This window comes from Prionailurus bengalensis, chromosome D3 (assembly GCF_016509475.1).
Source record: "Prionailurus bengalensis isolate Pbe53 chromosome D3, Fcat_Pben_1.1_paternal_pri, whole genome shotgun sequence".
Classification (NCBI taxonomy): Eukaryota; Metazoa; Chordata; class Mammalia; order Carnivora; family Felidae; genus Prionailurus; species Prionailurus bengalensis.
The window spans coordinates 16,474,429-16,492,160 of NC_057356.1; the positions used below are offsets into that span (position 1 = coordinate 16,474,429).

Below are 17,732 nucleotides of genomic sequence, written 5' to 3' on the forward strand. Positions count from 1 at the left end.
TGTTCTCCTTCTTCTCTGTCCCCTGCAAAGCAAGAATGGGTTTCAGCTCCGGAGGGCGTGGAGCTAGGAAGGGCTTAAGCCAAGAGGGTGGGTCTTCTACAAGGTCCTGCCAAGTGATAATGTAAGGGAGCTGATCAGGATGGCCCGTCTTAGGCCAAGAGATGATACCGCTGACTCGGTGGATGGTAGGGAGGTGGAAGGTTCCCTCTGGCGGCCATCCAACATTGAAAGCTGGCCACTCGCTAGAACAAAAAACCTGCCACCGATGCTTTCGGACTTCCACACTGAGGTTGTTAGCTCTTCCCCTGACATCCTTAAAGTGATCAATAGAGGAGTAGTCTGAGTCTGTCCCATAACGTCCGTCCAGTAAGTCCACAGAACAAAACAGAGAAACACAGAAACAGACAAACAGAGGGCCCCTAGAAACAGTCTTCCAACTCCGTGGAAGCAAAACTGAAAGCTAGACGACGGCCTCACACCGACTGGCGGGAGTGACCCGCCTCGTCTCAGATCTTTGAGGGGAATCCACGTCCCTCCAGAAGGGAGTATCGGAACGTCTTCCGAAACTCCCGGCCCGTGGTCCTCCCATGTGTCCACTTAGACCGCGCCAGGCACTACCAGAATTTCAGAAATGAGCTCACACAGAAGAGACAGGGAACAAACAGTCACTAACGGTGGCCAGTCAGGCTCTCTGGGTCGGGGGCCCCTCGGGGGTCTTGGGGACCCTGGATGAGCCCCCAAATGTTATGCCCAGAATTCGTGATCCCCAAAGACCACCAGGGAGCCGAGTCCGATGCAAAAGCTAAGAGCCTTTATTTGAGCTAGCTTGAGCTCAATCCCCTACCTGCACCGACGCAGCGATGAGATGCTGGAGAGAGAGCACGAGTTTCAAAAAGCACAAAGGTTTTATAGGGATCTAGGGACAGTTGGTGGGGGTAATGGTCGTTCCCTTAGCCGATTGGCTGGGGAAGGTTCAGAGTCCCGATGCGCAGGTTGCCGGGCATGGTTTGAACCGGAAGTTTGAACAGGTGAGCGGGAAGTTACTCAAGGAGGCGTGGTCTGAAGTTTGAGCGGGAATTTCTTTCTGCAGTTTTCCTGGAAAGGGGGCCATGTCGGGGACAGTCACTCAAGATGGAGGACACAGAACAAAATGGAGTCGGCCGGCCTAGGTCCGCTCTTTCACTCACCTCTCTCTTAAATAATAGAATTTATTAAGCACACTATATCCCAAGCGCTATGCGAAATATCTTACAACATGTTTGCTCACTTAGTAAGAGTTAACCCCACAAGAAATGCTTGGCCACGCATAAGAATCAGTCTTCAGTGAATGTCAGACTTTTCCTGAGAGGATCGCTTTAAGGACCGTTAGGAAATTCAACACTCCTCTAAGCAGGGTGACCAACTGTCCCATATCGCCCAGTATTGAGGGGGTTTCCTGGGATGCAGGACTTTCAGTGCTAAAACCAGGATGAGTCAGTTACTCCACTCCTAGGAATAGCAGAGGTTGCCACCAAATATAAAAGTTGATTCCGGATACATTATCCTTGTTGAAATTCAAGATGGGTGCTCTGAGATCCAGATTTTTAAATTTTTGATGTCACAAAACATAAATTCTACTTCATGAAGAAAAAAAAGAAACTCGTCCAAGAAAGGACAGTGGGTTTTTTATTAGAAAAGGAATTATAGCATGGAATCGAAACTCTTAGTATATAGACAGACTTGGATTTCCATCCCTGTTTTGCTGTTTACTAGTTATGTGAATTTGGGCAAGTGGTTAATCTTCAATATCTTTATAAATCAGGATGCTAGTAGCTACCTCATTAGGTTGTTAATGAAAACTTAAAAAGGTAGTGATGCATCTGAAGCTCATAGCCCAGTACCAGAGGCACGTATGGTAAGCAGTTATCAGCAGCTATCAATAGGCTAAACCTTGGTCTCCTATTTGAGTACTGCTTTAACTAGACTCCCATGGATCTTCTCCAGAGCCACATTTCCTTTGTGTGTATCTGTCTTTCAAAAAGAATTTACAGAAGGCAAGTCTGGCTTGATACAATAACGTCTTTCTAAAGAAAATAAAGAGTATTCTTCCATTTGCTTCCCCTTGGGAAAATAGTATTTATGAACAGTAACTATACAATAAGCATTTCTGTAGGAAGCATTTTACAAGGCATTGACTCACCCAATTCCCACAACCCTCTGATCTGCACACTATTATTTCTTTTGAAAGAGGAGGCTCCTGAAGCTCGGAGATTTCATGTAACTAGCCCAAGGTCACCTGGCATGACCAGGCCAGTAATCAAATCCCGTCCATCCAGTTCTGAACCCTCTTTCTTTTTTTTTTTTTTTTTAATTTTTTTTTTTGACGTTTATTTATTTTTGGGACAGAGACAGAGCATGAACGGGGGAGGGGCAGAGAGAGAGGGAGACACAGAATCGGAAACAGGCTCCAGGCTCTGAGCCATCAGCCCAGAGCCTGACCCGGGGCTCAAACTCACGGACTGCGAGATCATGACCTGAGTTGAAGTCGGACGCTCAACCGACTGAGCCACCCAGGTGCCTCTGAACCCTCTTTCTTTAATGCTCTAGAAACCCAATGGGGTAACTGCGCAACTGTCCTTTGGGAGGGAAGGAGGGCAAGGCTCAAGAAACTTCTTGAGGTGACCCCAACAAGGTCCTGGAAAAATGAACAGGCAAGCACCAGGCGGGAAAAGGGGGAGCATTTCAAATGGAGGTAACAACAAAGGCAAAAGCAGGGAGGTCACCTTTTTTTCCCCCCTCTTGAGAGTGGGGGTTGGGGATTCAAGTGCGGACTTGGGGTGCAAAAACCCTTGGTTCGCCCACTATCCACTCGCCTCTCTCCTCGCCCCAGTTTGGCTCCCTGCACCCCATCTTCCCGGCCCCCTCGTCCCTTTCCGGGATAAAAGCCCGGAGGAGCTACCGACCGGAAACTGGCAGGGAGGCTGGGGGGAGGAGGGGCTTGTGTGGGGCCGAGAGACACAGACCTGGACACGCAAGGCAGGGAGGTGGGACCCAACGTCATACCCACGTGAGTTCGCTCTTTTTTCACCCTCGGCCCGCCCGCTGTCCTTCCGGCCCTATGGTGACCCTGGAGAGCAACGCACCTAAGACCCAGGAAGCGGCGCACGGGGCCGTCGCCCGCCACCTCACCCGCACGCCGGCTGGAGCAACCGTTACTAACCACTGCGACTGCGCCTGCGCTGGCCCCGGCTGACGCGTGAGGAAGCCAGGCCAGAGCCTGGGAGGTGCGGAGGTAGGCCGGGGGTTGGGCCGCTTTTCACCAATATAAAAAGAGGAACCACGTGTCCACAAGAAACCAATCATATTTCCTACTCTGAAATCCCTGGGGGGGGGGGGGCGGGATCCTTGTGGTGCTGGATCACGTGATCTGAAAAGGTAAATAGAGCCACGTGGTTTTTTCCTTGGCGCCAAGGTGTACCCTCGTTGAACAATTACTTAATGAACGTGTGTGACGTGGTAAGCACTGATGATACTGCGGCTGCTGAGATATAATCGCTACTTCAGAACGCTCGCAATTAAGTTTGTTTAATTATGTATTCATTTATTTTTTTTTTTAATTTATTTTGAGAGAGAAAGAGCTCGCGCAGGATTGCAGGAGAGGCAGAGAGAGAGAGCGCGAGAGCCCCAGCAGACTCTGCACTGTCATCGAGGAGCCCGATGTGGGGCTCCAACCCATGAACGGCGAGATCATGACCTGAGCGGAAACAAATCAATAATTTAACGCTTAACCACCTGGGCCACCCAGGTGCCCCTTATGTATTCATTTCAGTCTCAGCCACTGTACTAGTGTTTCCCGTATTACATTTCCTTTAATGAGTACCCATCAGATGCTCATGAAAAGATTGCTAAAGGAATTTGTTTTCTCTCTCCCTCAGCCCTTGGGGTAATGAAAAAGAGGTAGGTTTTTACCTACGTGGATAGATTATATATTTTGATCTGGCAGTAATCAGTGGCTAATCATTATTCAGGTCTTAACGGTGTTCACTTCCTAGAAATATCCCTGTCATTCAACATCCAAGGCTAAAACTAATGATGCTTACAAAGAACTAGGAAGACACTTAGTCATGTTGCATAGACAGAGGATAAAACAATATGCAAACGTGAGGCTTTTCAACAAAGTGCTTTATTGGAGGACACAGGGTAAAGCGAAGGGCATGAGGTGGGTGGAGATGATGCTCTCCAGAGGTGACACTCAATTCTTACAGTACTTCTTGGTGTCCAGGTTCTTGTGCTCCTTGTTATATGGGGCCTTTGAAAAGCAGATGGCAGCATTGCGGTCACAGTTGCAGATGAAGGCCTCACAGGGTTTGTTTTCATCTGGAAAAGAGCAAGAGGAGAGGACTGAGCCAAGGTAGATCCTGCTTTGTCCAGTCTGGAGGGAAGGAAGAATTAACTGCAATAAATAATGGCCATTACATTCATACAAATTTGGGTTTGATAGATTAAGCAAATAAAAACACCAGAATTTCAGAAAAACAAAAAAAAAATTGCAATGTTTGGAATGTAGAATAAAAAATGTTCATTGTCTATCTGGAAGTCAAATTTAATTGGACAACATGTGTTTACTCTGGCAATCCTAGGTGTGATCGATGCTGTTAGGAAAGTCCTATCTGTTTCACATCCCTAAATGAGCTCTTATAACCCACAGAGCTATAGATCTTTGATAACATAGGCAAGCAATTTATAAACAATATGGAAAACACTAAAACATATACTCGAAGCAGCAAAGTATTGTGCATATAAACTTAGTGAAGTTTAGCAAGCAAATTTCTCTACTTTAAAACACATTTTAAAAATTACAGAACAGGGGCACCTGGGTGGCTCAGTTGGTTAAGCGTCCGACTTCAGCTCAGGTCATGATCTCATGGTTTGTGAGTTTGAGCCCCGAGTCAGGCTCTGTGCTGACAGCTCGGAGCCTGGAGCCTGCTTTGGGTTTTGTCTCCTTCTCTCTCTACCCCTCCCCACTTATACTCTGCCTGTCAAAAATAAATGAATGTAAAAAAAATTTTTTTTTAAATTTTTTTTCAACGTTTATTTATTTTTGGGACAGAGAGAGACAGAGCATGAACAGGGGAGGGGCAGAGAGAGAGGGAGACACAGAATCGGAAACAGGCTCCAGGCTCTGAGCCATCAGCCCAGAGCCTGACGCGGGGCTCGAACTCACGGACCGCGAGATCGTGACCTGGCCGAAGTCGGACGCTTAACCGACTGCGCCACCAGGAGCCCCTAAAAATTTTTTTTAAATAAAAATAAAAATTGCAGAACATTCTTACAGTAGAATATTATACAGATATTTAAAACAATTAAGTACACCTATATGTGGAAATGTTTCCAAGATATTTTATTAAAGGAAAATGAAGGGCAGTGCATCTAACTAGTTATCTTGGGTAGCAGGATTATAGGCACCTTCCACTTTCCATGATATATTTCTGTAGAGTTTGAAATTACACTACTTTGGCCTTGTTTATTTTTATAGCCAAAAGAAACAACAATGATAACTTTTAAAATGCATTTCAAATTTGTTATCTATAATTTAATTATGTACTTCTGCTTACGTTCAATAATCTTATTAAAGTTTTGTTTCTCTCTGATCCTTATTTTTTTTTAAGAGAGAGAGAGAGAGTGAGTGGAGGAGAGGGGCAGAGGTCATGATCCCAGGGTCATGGGACTGAGCCCCGCTTTGGGCTCTGCACTGAGCATGGAGCCTGCTTAAGATTCTTTCTCTCTCCCTCTGCCCCTCTCTCCTATTTGCATTCTCTCTCTAAAAAAAAAATAATAAGTAAATTAAAAAAATAAAAGGGAAGGCTGCACAGAGAAAGCGACATTTGAAGTCCTGGAATGAGACTTCACATGGGAAGTGTTTCATGCAGAAGGAACAAAGGACTTGAGGTGGGCACGTGCCTAGCTATGATTAAAACGATAAAAATGTTTTTCCAAGGATAAGCACAAATGAACACAGAGCTATGAAATCGTTTATTCCTTAAGATGGTGGGATTCCTGGGGCGCTTGAGTGACTCCATCGGTTAAGCATCTGATGCTTGATTTCGGCTCAGGTCATGATCTCAAGTTGCTGCATCAGATCAGGCTCTGTACTGACAGCATGCTTGGGATCCACCCCCCCCCAAATAAATAAATAAACAAATAAATAAATAAACTTCAACAGTGCTTTAAAAAAGATGGTGGGATTCCTGGTAACTTTTTTCTTGGCCCTCTGGATTTGAGTTACAGTTATTCCAATGATGTATGTACAGTTTTGGAAAGTGGGACCCGTCTGTGAGTGCATAGAAAAGAATAGTGAAAATCCAGAATGCTAGCCTAGCATGACAATACTATTCACCTCTGAACTGTCTGCCCTTCAGAACCACCTTCATAAAGGGACACATTTCACCATGAGCTGTGCATAACTTAGTGGTTAAGACCAGAACCTTTGAAATCAGAAACAACTGAGTTCAAATGCTGACCCTACCACTTACAAGCTCTGTGATTTTGGGCAAGTAGCTATTTTTGAGCCTCAGCTTCCTCACCTGTAAAATGGGATTAATAAAACATATATATGCTCAGCGTACTCCCTGGTATGTATTAAGAAACTAATAAATGGTAGTTCTAAGCTCCTTTCATGAAATAACGAAGCTATATAGCATGGCAGTTAAGAACAGAGACCTTGGAGCCATATAAACCTGTTCAAAACCAGACACCTCAGGGTGTCTGGGTGGCTCAGTTGGTTAAGCATCTGACTCTTCATTTTGGCTCAGGTCATGAATTTACAATCTGTGACATGGAGCCCCTATAGGCTCCTTGTAGGACTCTGTGCCGGCAGTGCAGAACCTACTTAGGATTCTCTCTCTCCCTCTCTCTCTGCCCCTCTCCCGCATTCTATCTCTCCCTCTGTCTCTCAAAAACAAAAACAAAAACCCCCAGAAAAACCCAAATGGGGCGCCTGGGTGGCTCAGTCGGTTAAGTGTCTGACTTCGACTTCTGCTCAGGTCATGATCTCATGGTTCATGAGTCCGAGCCTGCAACAGGCTCTGTGCTGACAGCTCAGAGTCTGGAGCCTGCTTAGGATTCTATGTCTACCTCCCTCTCTGCCCCTCCTCTGCTCGCACTCTGTCTCTCTCAAAAATGAAATAAACATTAATAAAAAAATTTCAAAAGTTCTGAAACTGCTAAAAAAAAAAAAAAAGCCCCAAACAGTGGGTGCCCCAGTTTCCTCATCTGTCAAAAAAGTATAATAATAATACCTATCTCATAGGATTTTTGCCAGGATTAAAGGAGATACAGCTTGGCACCAAGGCGATCAATAAATGGTGGATATCATTACTATTATTTCTTCCACAAAGGAGTTAACCTACCGCTGCAGGTGATCTCAGAGCCAGAGCATGAGTATGAGTAGGTTTTGGTGTAGGGGTTGTCCAGGAGGAATTTACAGCTGTCCAGTTTCTTGGCTCGTGAGTAGCAGTGGTCGTGTGTCTGGCAACACCTAAAGAGTGGGGGAAGGACAGAGCTCAGGCAGGGGCAGGGCAGCGGGGCAGGCTCATTAAGGGGAATGATTTAGCTGACATGCTCCGGAAGATATTTATCCTGTGGCTTGAAAAATGTAAGTTATTTTATCGTGTTTATTGAAGGCGATTTAAAAATGGGTTGCAGGAATATCGTACAATCACGTATGTGTTCTGAAGATGCAGTGAGAGTCTTAACCACTGCTGGAAGAGGACAATCCAATCGACGCTGTGGTGTTTTGTGATGCAATATTCTGCCACTAGAGGGCAGCAGCATCCACTATTGCTTGACATCAACCTTCCGCCTTTGCTCCTAACCGAGAGCACTGGATTCAGGGGCCTCTTGGAGCATTTTTGTTTATACAAGAGTTGAAAATATGTTACCCTTAGCAAATATGCAAATCCATTTTCTGTGCCTCCTTGTGAGATCCTTGGCTTGTGCCCTCCCCCCACCGCACGGGCACTCCCCTCTCCCTGCCGATCAATCACTCACTTGTCCAGTTCATCCACAGGTGTGCCGGATCCACCCAGGCCACAGTAGCAGCCGTAGTCGGTGTAATCCTTCACGGGGTCACTCTCGGGGATCGTACACTTGATCATGTTGCGGAGCTGCCACACTGCCCGCGGGCTGACGCCCCCCTCAGCAGCACCCACTGCAAGAAAACACAGCCAGAGTTTAAATCCATCCTGATTGGCTCTGCCAGCGCCCAGGGGCCCCACTGCCTCCTGCCTGCTCTCTGGCCCCACGCTGCCTTCCACCCCTCCAGCTGCCTCCTCGGAAGAGAGCTGGACACAGAAACCTGGTAATGTAAATGAGGATTTTTTCTTTTTATAAAGCTTTTTAAAAATATTTTTTATCGAGGGGCGCCTGGGTGGCTCAGTCGGTTAAGCGTCCGACTTCAGCTCAGGTCACGATCTCACAGACCCTGAGTTCGAGCCCCGCGTCGGGCTCTGGGCTGATGGCTCAGAGTCTGGAGCCTGCTTCTGATTCTGTGTCTCCCTCTCTGTCTGCCCCTCCCCCATTCATGCTCTGTCTCTGTCTCAAAAATAAACGTTAAAAAAAAATTTTTTTTATCGAGATAAAATTCACATAACAAAATTCACCATTTAAACACTTAAAATGGACATTTCATGGGCACCTGGGTGGCTCAGTCAGTTGAGCGTCAGACTTGGACTTAGGTCATGATCTCAGGGTTCGTGGGTTCGAGCCCTGCACCGGAATAGCTGCTGTCAGTGCAGCGCCGGCTTCTGATCCTCTGTCGCCCCCCACCCCCCGCCCTTCTCCCCTCTCAAGCGCGCTTGCGCACTCTCAAAAATAAATAAAAAATAGTTTTAAAAATGTACATTTCTGTGGTTTTTAGTATATTCACAGAGTTGTGGAACCATCACCACTAAATCTAGAACATTTAGTGTTCTAGATCATCTAGATCATCACCCCCAAAAGAACATCCTGTTCCCATTAGCATTCCTTCCCCTTTTCTCCTCTCCCCTCTGGCAACCAGTAAACTCTATGGATTTTCCTATTATGAACACTTCATGTAAATGGAATCATACAGCATAATTTTTTTTTTTAAGTTTACCAGTCCTTTTTAAAAAAAAAATTATTTATTTTGAGAGAGATAGAGCATGAGAGCAGAGGAGAGACAGAGGGAGAAAGAGAATCCCAAGCAGGTTCTGCACTATCAGCACATAGCCCGGAAGCCGAGCTTGAACTCACAAACTGTGAGATCATAATCTGAGCCGAAATCAAGAGTCCGATGCTGGGGCGCCTAGGTGGCGCAGTCGGTTAAGCGTCCGACTTCAGCCAGGTCACGATCTCGCGGTCCGGGAGTTCGAGCCCCACGTCAGGCTCTGGGCTGATGGCTCAGAGCCTGGAGCCTGTTTCCGCCGATTCTGTGTCTCCCTCTCTCTCTGCCCCTCCCCCGTTCATGCTCTGTCTCTCTCTGTCCCAAAAATAAATAAACGTTGGAAAAAAAAAAAAAAAAGAGTCCGATGCTTAACCTACGGAGCCACCCAGGCACCCCTAGCACAATGTTTTTGATGTTCATCCACATTATAACATATATCAATACTTCATTCCTTTTATAGTTGAATAGTATTCCACTGTGTGGAGAGACCGCATTTCGTTTATCCATTTATCACTTGATAGACATTTGGGTTGTTTATACTTTTTGGTTCTCGTGAATAGTGCTGCTATTAACAGTTGTGCACTAGTTTTTGTGTAAACATATGTTTTCTATGAGGTCCCCATTATTTATCCAGCAAATATTTATTGAGCACCAATTATGGGCCAGTCACTGCTGTAGGAACTGAAATACATCAGTGAGCAAATAGAAAATCTGTAACCTCATTCAGTTTATAAAGCTCAATGCTTTTGAGTTTATAAAGCTCCCTAGTAGGGTAGAAAAACAGTAAGCAATAAATGAAATAAATAAGGAAATCGGATCCTTTGTTAGAGCTCCAGGCTCTGAGCATGGTAAGGGGAATCTAAAATGGGTTAGGTGGGAGGGGCGCCCGGGTGGCTCAGTGGGTTAAGTGTCCCACTTCAGCTCAGGTAGTGATCTTGCAGTTTGTGGGTTCAAGCCCCGTGTCGGACTCTGTGCTGACAGCTCAGATCCTGGAGCCTGCTTCAGATTCTGTGCCTTCTCCTCTCTCTGCCCCTCCCATGCTCTGTCTCTCAATAATAAATAAACATTTAAAAAAATTTTTTTAATTAAAAAAAAATAAAATGGGTTAGGTGGGAGCGCCTGGGTGGCTCAGTCCATTAAGCATCCGACTCTTGACTTCAGCTTAGGTCATGATCTCACGGTTCCTGAATTTGAGCCCCATGCCGGGCTCTGTGCTGACAGCACTGAGCCTGCTTGGGATTCTCTCTCTGTCCCTCCCCCACTCATGTGCGTGTGCATGCTTGCTCTCTCTTTCTCTCTCAAAATAAATAAACTTAAAAAAAAGGATGGGTTAGGTGGGGATGTGGCGGGGTTGAGATGGGGCAGGAGCATAAAGAGGCCTGTGTGGCCTTCCATCCTCAACAGGACAAGCTCTCTTCTGCCTCAAGGCCCACACACCTGCCATTCCCTCTGACTGGCACACTTTGTCATCTTTTTTTTTTTTTTTCAAATCTTTATTTATTTTTGAGAGAGAGACAGAGACAGTGCGGTAGGGAGAAAGAGAGAAGGAGGGAGACACAGAATCTGAAGCAGGCTCCAGGCTCTGAGCTGTCAGCACAGAGCCCGATGTGGGGCTGGAACCCACGAACTGGGAGATTATGATCCCAGCCGAAGTCGGATGCTTAACCTAGCTACCCAGTCACCTTGACCTGTCATCTTTTCAAAAGGCTGGAGGATCTTGTTTTAAATGCCACCTCTTCTTTCTTGACCACCTAAGCCAAGTGGCTCCTCTGCTATCATTTTTCTTTATGTTATTTGCTTCATAGTACCTATAGCAGTCTGTATCTGTCATTTATTTATGCCTCCCTCTCACTGGACCATAAAGTCAAGGACAGGCCTCAGGGCTTTTGTTCCCCAGGGTCTGACACATAGTAGGTACTCAATAAGTATCTATTAAATAAGTTTTTAAAAAGTCTTCTTATAGCTGAGTGCTTGCCCAAAGCAGGCACAAGGCTTGGCACAGCAGACTCAGGAGGCAGGACCCCTTCACCTCATTTTCAGGGCCAGCCCCTGTGAGATTTGGGGCCCTGAAGAGGGCGCTACATGATTTTGGGGTCCCATTCAAGTGGCCACCAGTATCATCTTTTTGCCCCATGCCTTGCCCTTTCTTCCCTTGATCTGCTGTGCACACTGGAGCCACTCCATATGTTTATACCCCAGGGCAAAGGGAGGGTGGCAGCTGGTCACTCTCCCCTGTGAGCAGCCTCCACACTGGCAGCAGACAGACAGGAGTGGCCTGCCTACTTTGGCCCATCTCCAGGACCCCCCACCCCCACCCCCGCCTGCTTTCCTGTTTTCTCAGTCTCTGATCCAGCCAGCTCTGCTCTTTGCACAGGCCAGACCTACACAAAGCTAATTTTCATGTGTGTGCCTGTGTGTGTGTGTGTGTGGCGGGAGGGGAGGGGAACTTGTCCATCTAGAAGTCCTCAGTCTCAACCCAGAGCCTGATACCTTGGAGGCTCTGATATATCAGTGTTGAATGGATGAATGAGGTGGGATTTGAATTCCAATATATCTGATTCCATGGATTCATTCAATAAATGGTGCAAACAGCTCTATCATTGCTCTCATGGAGCCCATACTTCAATATGGGGGAGGATAAAAAAGGAAGGGCACCTGGGTAGCTCAGTCGGTTAAGTGTCCGGCTCTTGATGTCAGCTCAGGTCTTTTTTTTTTTTTAATATTTATTTTATTTTTGTGTGAGAGAAAGAGAGAGAGACAGAGTGCCAGTGGGGGAGGGGCAGAGAGAGAAGGAGGCACAGAATCCAAAACAAAGCAGGCTCCAGGCTCTGAGCTGTCAGCACAGAGCCCAATGCGGGGCTTGAACCCACGCACTGTGAGATCATGACCTGAGCCAAAGTCAGATGCTTAACCGACTGAGCCCCCTAGGAGCCCCTCAGCTCAGGTCTTGATCTCAGGGTTGTGAGTTCAAGCCCCGTGTTGGTAGAGTTTACTGAAAAAAAAAAAAAAATTAAAGCTTTAAGAAAAGGGAATGCATCAACAAGAAACAAGATACAAATTGCAGGCAAATGTAGGTGCTGGGAAGACCCCAGGCCAAGGCAATATGGTAGAGGGCAGGTAGGCCCTTCTGAGGAGGGTCATCTGAATTTGGACCTGGAGGTTGGAAAGGTGCCAACTGTGTGGGAATTTGTTATGGGAGCTGTTAAGCCCCATAGAGAGCCCCAAAAAAAGCCTCCAAGGCTGGCCAGCCTTGTGACCAGTGACCCCCATTCCAGAGAAGTGAGATCTTAGCGCTGAGCTGAGGAGACTCACCTACCTGTAAGCAGAGCAGCCAGCACAAGGAATTTCATCCTGTTAAGTTGCCGAGCAAGAGAAAGGACTAAAGCCACCTACTGCCTCTCTCTTTATACCCATACCATGTCTCCAAGATAAGGCTGTAGTGTTTGCTTTGCTCCCAACCTGCTCTGAATTGGCCTTGAACCTGTCTGTTGCAGGAATAACCTTTACCGACGAGCAAGCCCTGCCAGCAAGGGATCATTGGAAAAAGGGGGATATGTGTTGGTCATCTGCATCTTTTAATGGAAGGGATTATTTCTGGAATTTGTATGGCTTGGAATCTTGACCCTCCCCCCACCCCTTTGCACTCAGCCCAATTCTGTCATTGCCTCCATGTCTTATGGGTCTGAGCTGTGGGTCTCAGTGAATAGTCCCATCAATCATGCATTTAATGGATGAGCAAATGGGTTCAGAGAGGTGAAGTAACTTGCCTGAGGTCACACAGCCATCTAATGGCGGGGAGCAGGGGCCCACGCTTAGGTATGTCTGATTCTTTCTTTTTTTAAGTTTATTTATTTACTTTTGAGGGAGGGAAGGAAGGAGGGAGAGAGAGAAAGGCAGAAAGAGAAGGAGAGAAAGGATCCCAAGCAGGCTCTATGCTGCCAGTGCAGAGCCCGATGCAGGGCTCCATCCCACAACTGTGAGATCATGCACTGAGCTGAAACCAAGAGTTGGAGGCTTAACCGGCTGAGCCACCCAGGCGACCCTAGGCATGTCTGATTCTAAGGCACATGTTTTATTTTTCTGCACTACATTAATACCACCCCTCCTTCATTCTCCAGTGTGGGTTTGCAAGGACACCCTGGACTTTGGAGTTCCAAAGACTTGGATCTGACTTGTAGAATGAAAGCGCACATATCAAATGTTTGTATAACATTTTTTAGGAGAAATTCACATAGCATAAAATTAACCATTTTATTTTATTGCTTTTTAAATGTTTTATTTATTTTGTGGGGAACCTGGGTGGCTCAGTCAGTTGAGCATCCGATTTCGGCTCCGGTCATGATCTCATGGTTCGTGAGTTCAAGCCCCGCATCGGGCTCTCCGCTGTCAGCTCATAGCCTGCTTCAGATCTTCTGTCCCCCTCTCTCTCTGCTCCTCCCCCCACCTTGCTCATTCTCTCTCTCTCTCTTTCTCTCTCAAACATAAACAAGAAGCATTAAAAAATGTTTTATTTATTTTTGAGAGTGAGTGGGGGAGGTGCAGAAAAGGAGGGGAGAGAGGATCTGAAGGGGGCTCTGCACTGAGAGCAGAGAGCCCAATGCTCACAAACTGTGAGATCATGACCTGAGCCAAGGTCAGACACTCAAATCAACTGAGCCACCCAGTTGCCCCAGCCATTTTTTTTAAGTTTTTTTTTTTTTTAATGTTTGTTTATTTTTGAGAGAGAGAGACAGAGTGTGAGTGGGGGAGGGGCAGAGGGAGAGGGAGACACAGAATCCCAAGCAGGCTCCAGGCTTTGAGCTGTCAGCACAGAGCCTGATGCGGGGCTCAAACCCACCAACCACGAGATCATGACCTGAGCTGAAGTCAGACACTCAACCGACTGAGCCACCCAGGTGCCCCTCCACCATTTTATTTTTAAAGTGAACAATCCAGGGGTGCCTGGCTGACTCAGTTTAAAGAATATACGACTATTGATCTCAGGGTTGTTATGAGTTCAAGCCCCATGTTGGGTGTAGAGATTGCCAAACCAAACACTTAAAAAAAAAAAAAGTTGGGGCGCCTGGGTGGCTCAGTCGGTTAAGCGTCCGACTTCAGCTCAGGTCACGATCTCGCAGTCCGTGAGTTTGAGCCCCGCGCCGGGCTCTGGGCTGATGGCTCAGAGCCTGGAGCCTGCTTCCGATTCTGTGTCTCTCTCTCTCTCTGCCCCTCCCCCGTTCATGCTCTGTCTCTCTCTGTCTCAAAAATAAATAAAACGTTAAAAGAAAAATTAAAAAAAAAAGTTAAGTGAACAACTCAGAGGCATTTATTACATTCAGTGTTGTGCACCCACCCTCTCTGGTTCCAGAACATTTTCATTCTCCCCACCCCTGCAAAGGAAACCCCATACCCCTTAGCAGTCATTCTCTCCCAGCCCCTGGCAACCACTGATCTGCTTTCTGTCTCTATAGATTTACCTATTCTAGATATTTCACATAATATGTTCTTTTTAAAAAAATTTTTTTAATCTTTATTTATTTTTGAGAGAGAGAGAGACAGAGTGTATGCAGAGAAGAAGCAGAGAGAGAGGGAGACACAGAATCCGAAGCAGGCTCCAGGCTCTGAGCTGCCAGCACAGAGCCTGACGCGGGGCTCGAATTCATGAACTGTGAGATCATGACCTGAGCTGAAGTCAGACGGTCAGCCGACTGAGCCACCCAGGCGCCCCTAATATGTTCTTTAAAAAAATTTTTTTTAACGTTTATTTATTTTTGAGAGACATGAGAGAGAACAGAGCATGAGTGGGGGAGGAGCAGATAGAGAGGGAGACACAGAGTCTGAAGCAAGCTCTAGGCTCTGAGCTGTCAGCACAGAGCCTGATGTGGGGCTCAAACCCACCAACCATGAGATCATGATCTGAGCTGAAATCAGACACTTAACAGACTGAGCCACCCAGGCACTCCTCACATAATATGTTCTATTTTATAATCAGTTTACTTGGTGCTCTCCTACTTAGTACTCACATGATTTCTGCAACAGCCCTGTGAGGTGGGGAGGCAGACCCTATTATTTTTACTTTATGTGTTTATCCATTTACTTACTTTTCCTGAGTAGAGAGTCCCCACATACCCTCCTGCCCCACCTTGCCCTCTCCCATAGGCTTCACCTGTTATTAATATCTTGCATTAGTAACATATCTAACATTAGTAAATGGTATATTTGTTACAATTCATAAACCAACATCGATACATGATTAGTATCAGAAAGGATATTAGTAAAACTCAAGCCCATAGTTTATTCAGATTTCTTTAGTTCTCACCAAATGTCCTTTTCCTGTTCCAGGATTCAATCCAAGATAGCACATTATATTAAGTTGTCATGTCTTTGTAGTCTCCTCTTGGCTGTGATAGTTTCTCAGACTCCCTTATTGTTGATGACCTTGGTAGTTGTGAGGAATTGCAGTCAGGTATATCATAGGATGCCCCTCTGTTACAATTTGTCTGATGTTTCTCTTCTAATCAGAATACGGATTGGTTATAGGTTTGCGGGAGGAAGATCAGAGGTTAAGTGCCACTTTCATCGCACTGCCATGTTATGTTTAATCACCTCTTGTCCTGGGATGCATCTTGGCCACATTCCAGATGAGGACACTGAGGCTCAGCCTGAGGTAGGGCTGGAAATGGCCATGCCCGGACGTGAACCCATACCTGCTTCTTCCCGCTGAACCATTTCCTTCTACGCTGGGTAAGGTGATGCCATGTCCGAGTCAGTACAGAATCAACTGCCTAATTCTAACCCTGTGGCCTCTGCTCAAGCCCTCCAGGATTCCAGCTCTCTATACTTTTCCCTTGAGCATGTACCGGGGCCAAAAAAAGAAGAAATCCGTCTGGAAGGGTTCCCCTATTTTATCCCAAACCAGTAACCCCAGGAAAATTCCTTCAGCTAATGAGATAACACTGAAACAGCTTTTAGTAAACGGATGGGGAAACTGAGGCCCAGCAAGGGCAAGTGATTTGTTTGTTTGGGACTGACTCTTCCCCCACCGGACCCAGGATTTTAAGTCATCCTTTGCTTCATATGTGCCTAAAGGTTGTTGTTGTTGTTGTTGTTTTATGTTTATTTATTTCTGAGACAGAGACAGAGCATGAATGCGGGAGGGGCAGACAGAGAGGGAGACACAGAATCTGAAGCAGGCTCCTGGCTCTGAGCTGTCAGCACAGAGCCCAATGCGGGGCTCGAACTCACAAACCATGAGATCATGACCTGAGCCGAAGTCGGTCGCTCAACCGACTGAGCCACCCAGGCGCCCCATATGTGCCTAAGGTTTCTACATCTGTCCAGTACGGTAGCTACTTAAATTCATTACAATTAAATAATATCAAAAATTAGTTTCTTGGGGCCCCTGGGTGGCTCAGTCGGTTAAGTGTCCGACTCTTGATTTCAGCCCAGTTCATGATCTCACGGCTAGTGGGTTCGAGCCCTGCATCGGGCTCTGTGCCGACAGCAAGGAGCCTGCTTGAGATTCTCTCTCTCTCCCTTTCTCTTCCCCTGCCCTGCTCTCTCTCTCTCTCTTTCTCTCTCTCTCTCTCTCAAAATAAATAAATAAATAAACATTTAAAAAAATAGTTTCTCAATCCACATGTGTCTAGTGGCTGCGGTATTGGACAGCACAGATATAGACTATTTCCAACATCACAGAGGGCTCTATTGGACAGTGCTGTTCAGGATGATACACAGACTGTCCCAGTGCCCACCAAGGGGTGGGCGGGGGCTGGGAGAGTAAAGTTAGCTCAGGGCCCCACATCAGCCTGACTGAAGGGTAGGTCTGTTAGCCTCCAGAATGAGTGACAACTGCTTCAGGAAAGGGAAGGCTTGGCCAGCAAAATTCTATGGCATAAACCTCTGAGATGGGTCCAGTTTCAAACCCCATTTTTTCAGAGAAGATAATCGAGACTCAGAGAGGTTAAGGGACAGCCCCAGTGTCACTCAGCACAACTGAGATGTGAGTTGGATCTGGTGCTTACGATACCACAGTATCGCCTCAGGACCAGGCACGGTGGTAGTGGGTTGGGGGAGTGCTTGAGGGCCCTGAGACCCAAAAGAGGTTTAGTCCTGCCTGCTTCCCTCCTTTTCTCCTCCTTCCTCAACCAGCTGGAGGCCTTCCACAGAGGTGAGCTGGACAAATTCTCAAGTGTATTTCATGCTGGGCAAAGCCCCGGTGGGGGAGGGGTCGTGCTGCTAGAACCCTCTCCCCCTGGAAAGAGACGTGCTAAATGTAACAACCCAGACCTCTGCAGGGGACACAGGGTTGGTGGAGGAATGCTCCCGGCAGGCACTGAGTACCCCGCCAAGCTCTACATACGTTCTTTGTACGATGACCTTATGCTGCACCAGATTCATGCACAGGTGTGTACCACCCAGCCTCTCCCAGCCTGGGAAAAACACACTCTCCAGTGGAAAGAACAGCTAAGGATAGCTTCACGGCTTCTTCAGGTGACAGCATACCCACACTCCAGCAAGGTCACACCTGCCCGGCCCCTGAAGGACAAAGCTCTTGCTTCCAGGAAATGCTTAAAAGCAGCTACCGGCT

General features: G+C 46.8%; 1 protein-coding gene across 1 annotated transcript; it reads right to left on the minus strand.

The window, feature by feature from the left end:
• Positions 1-4,143: 4,143 nt before the first annotated feature.
• Positions 4,144-12,601, minus strand: PLA2G1B (phospholipase A2 group IB). Its single transcript, XM_043557764.1, has 4 exons — positions 12,480-12,601; positions 8,029-8,188; positions 7,389-7,516; positions 4,144-4,356 (listed from the first exon to the last, which is right to left on the minus strand). Exons 1-4 carry the CDS (start codon positions 12,511-12,513, stop codon positions 4,232-4,234), a joined length of 447 nt encoding a protein of 148 aa, XP_043413699.1. The 5' UTR covers positions 12,514-12,601; the 3' UTR covers positions 4,144-4,231.
• Between the last annotated feature and the right edge of the window lie 5,131 nt (positions 12,602-17,732).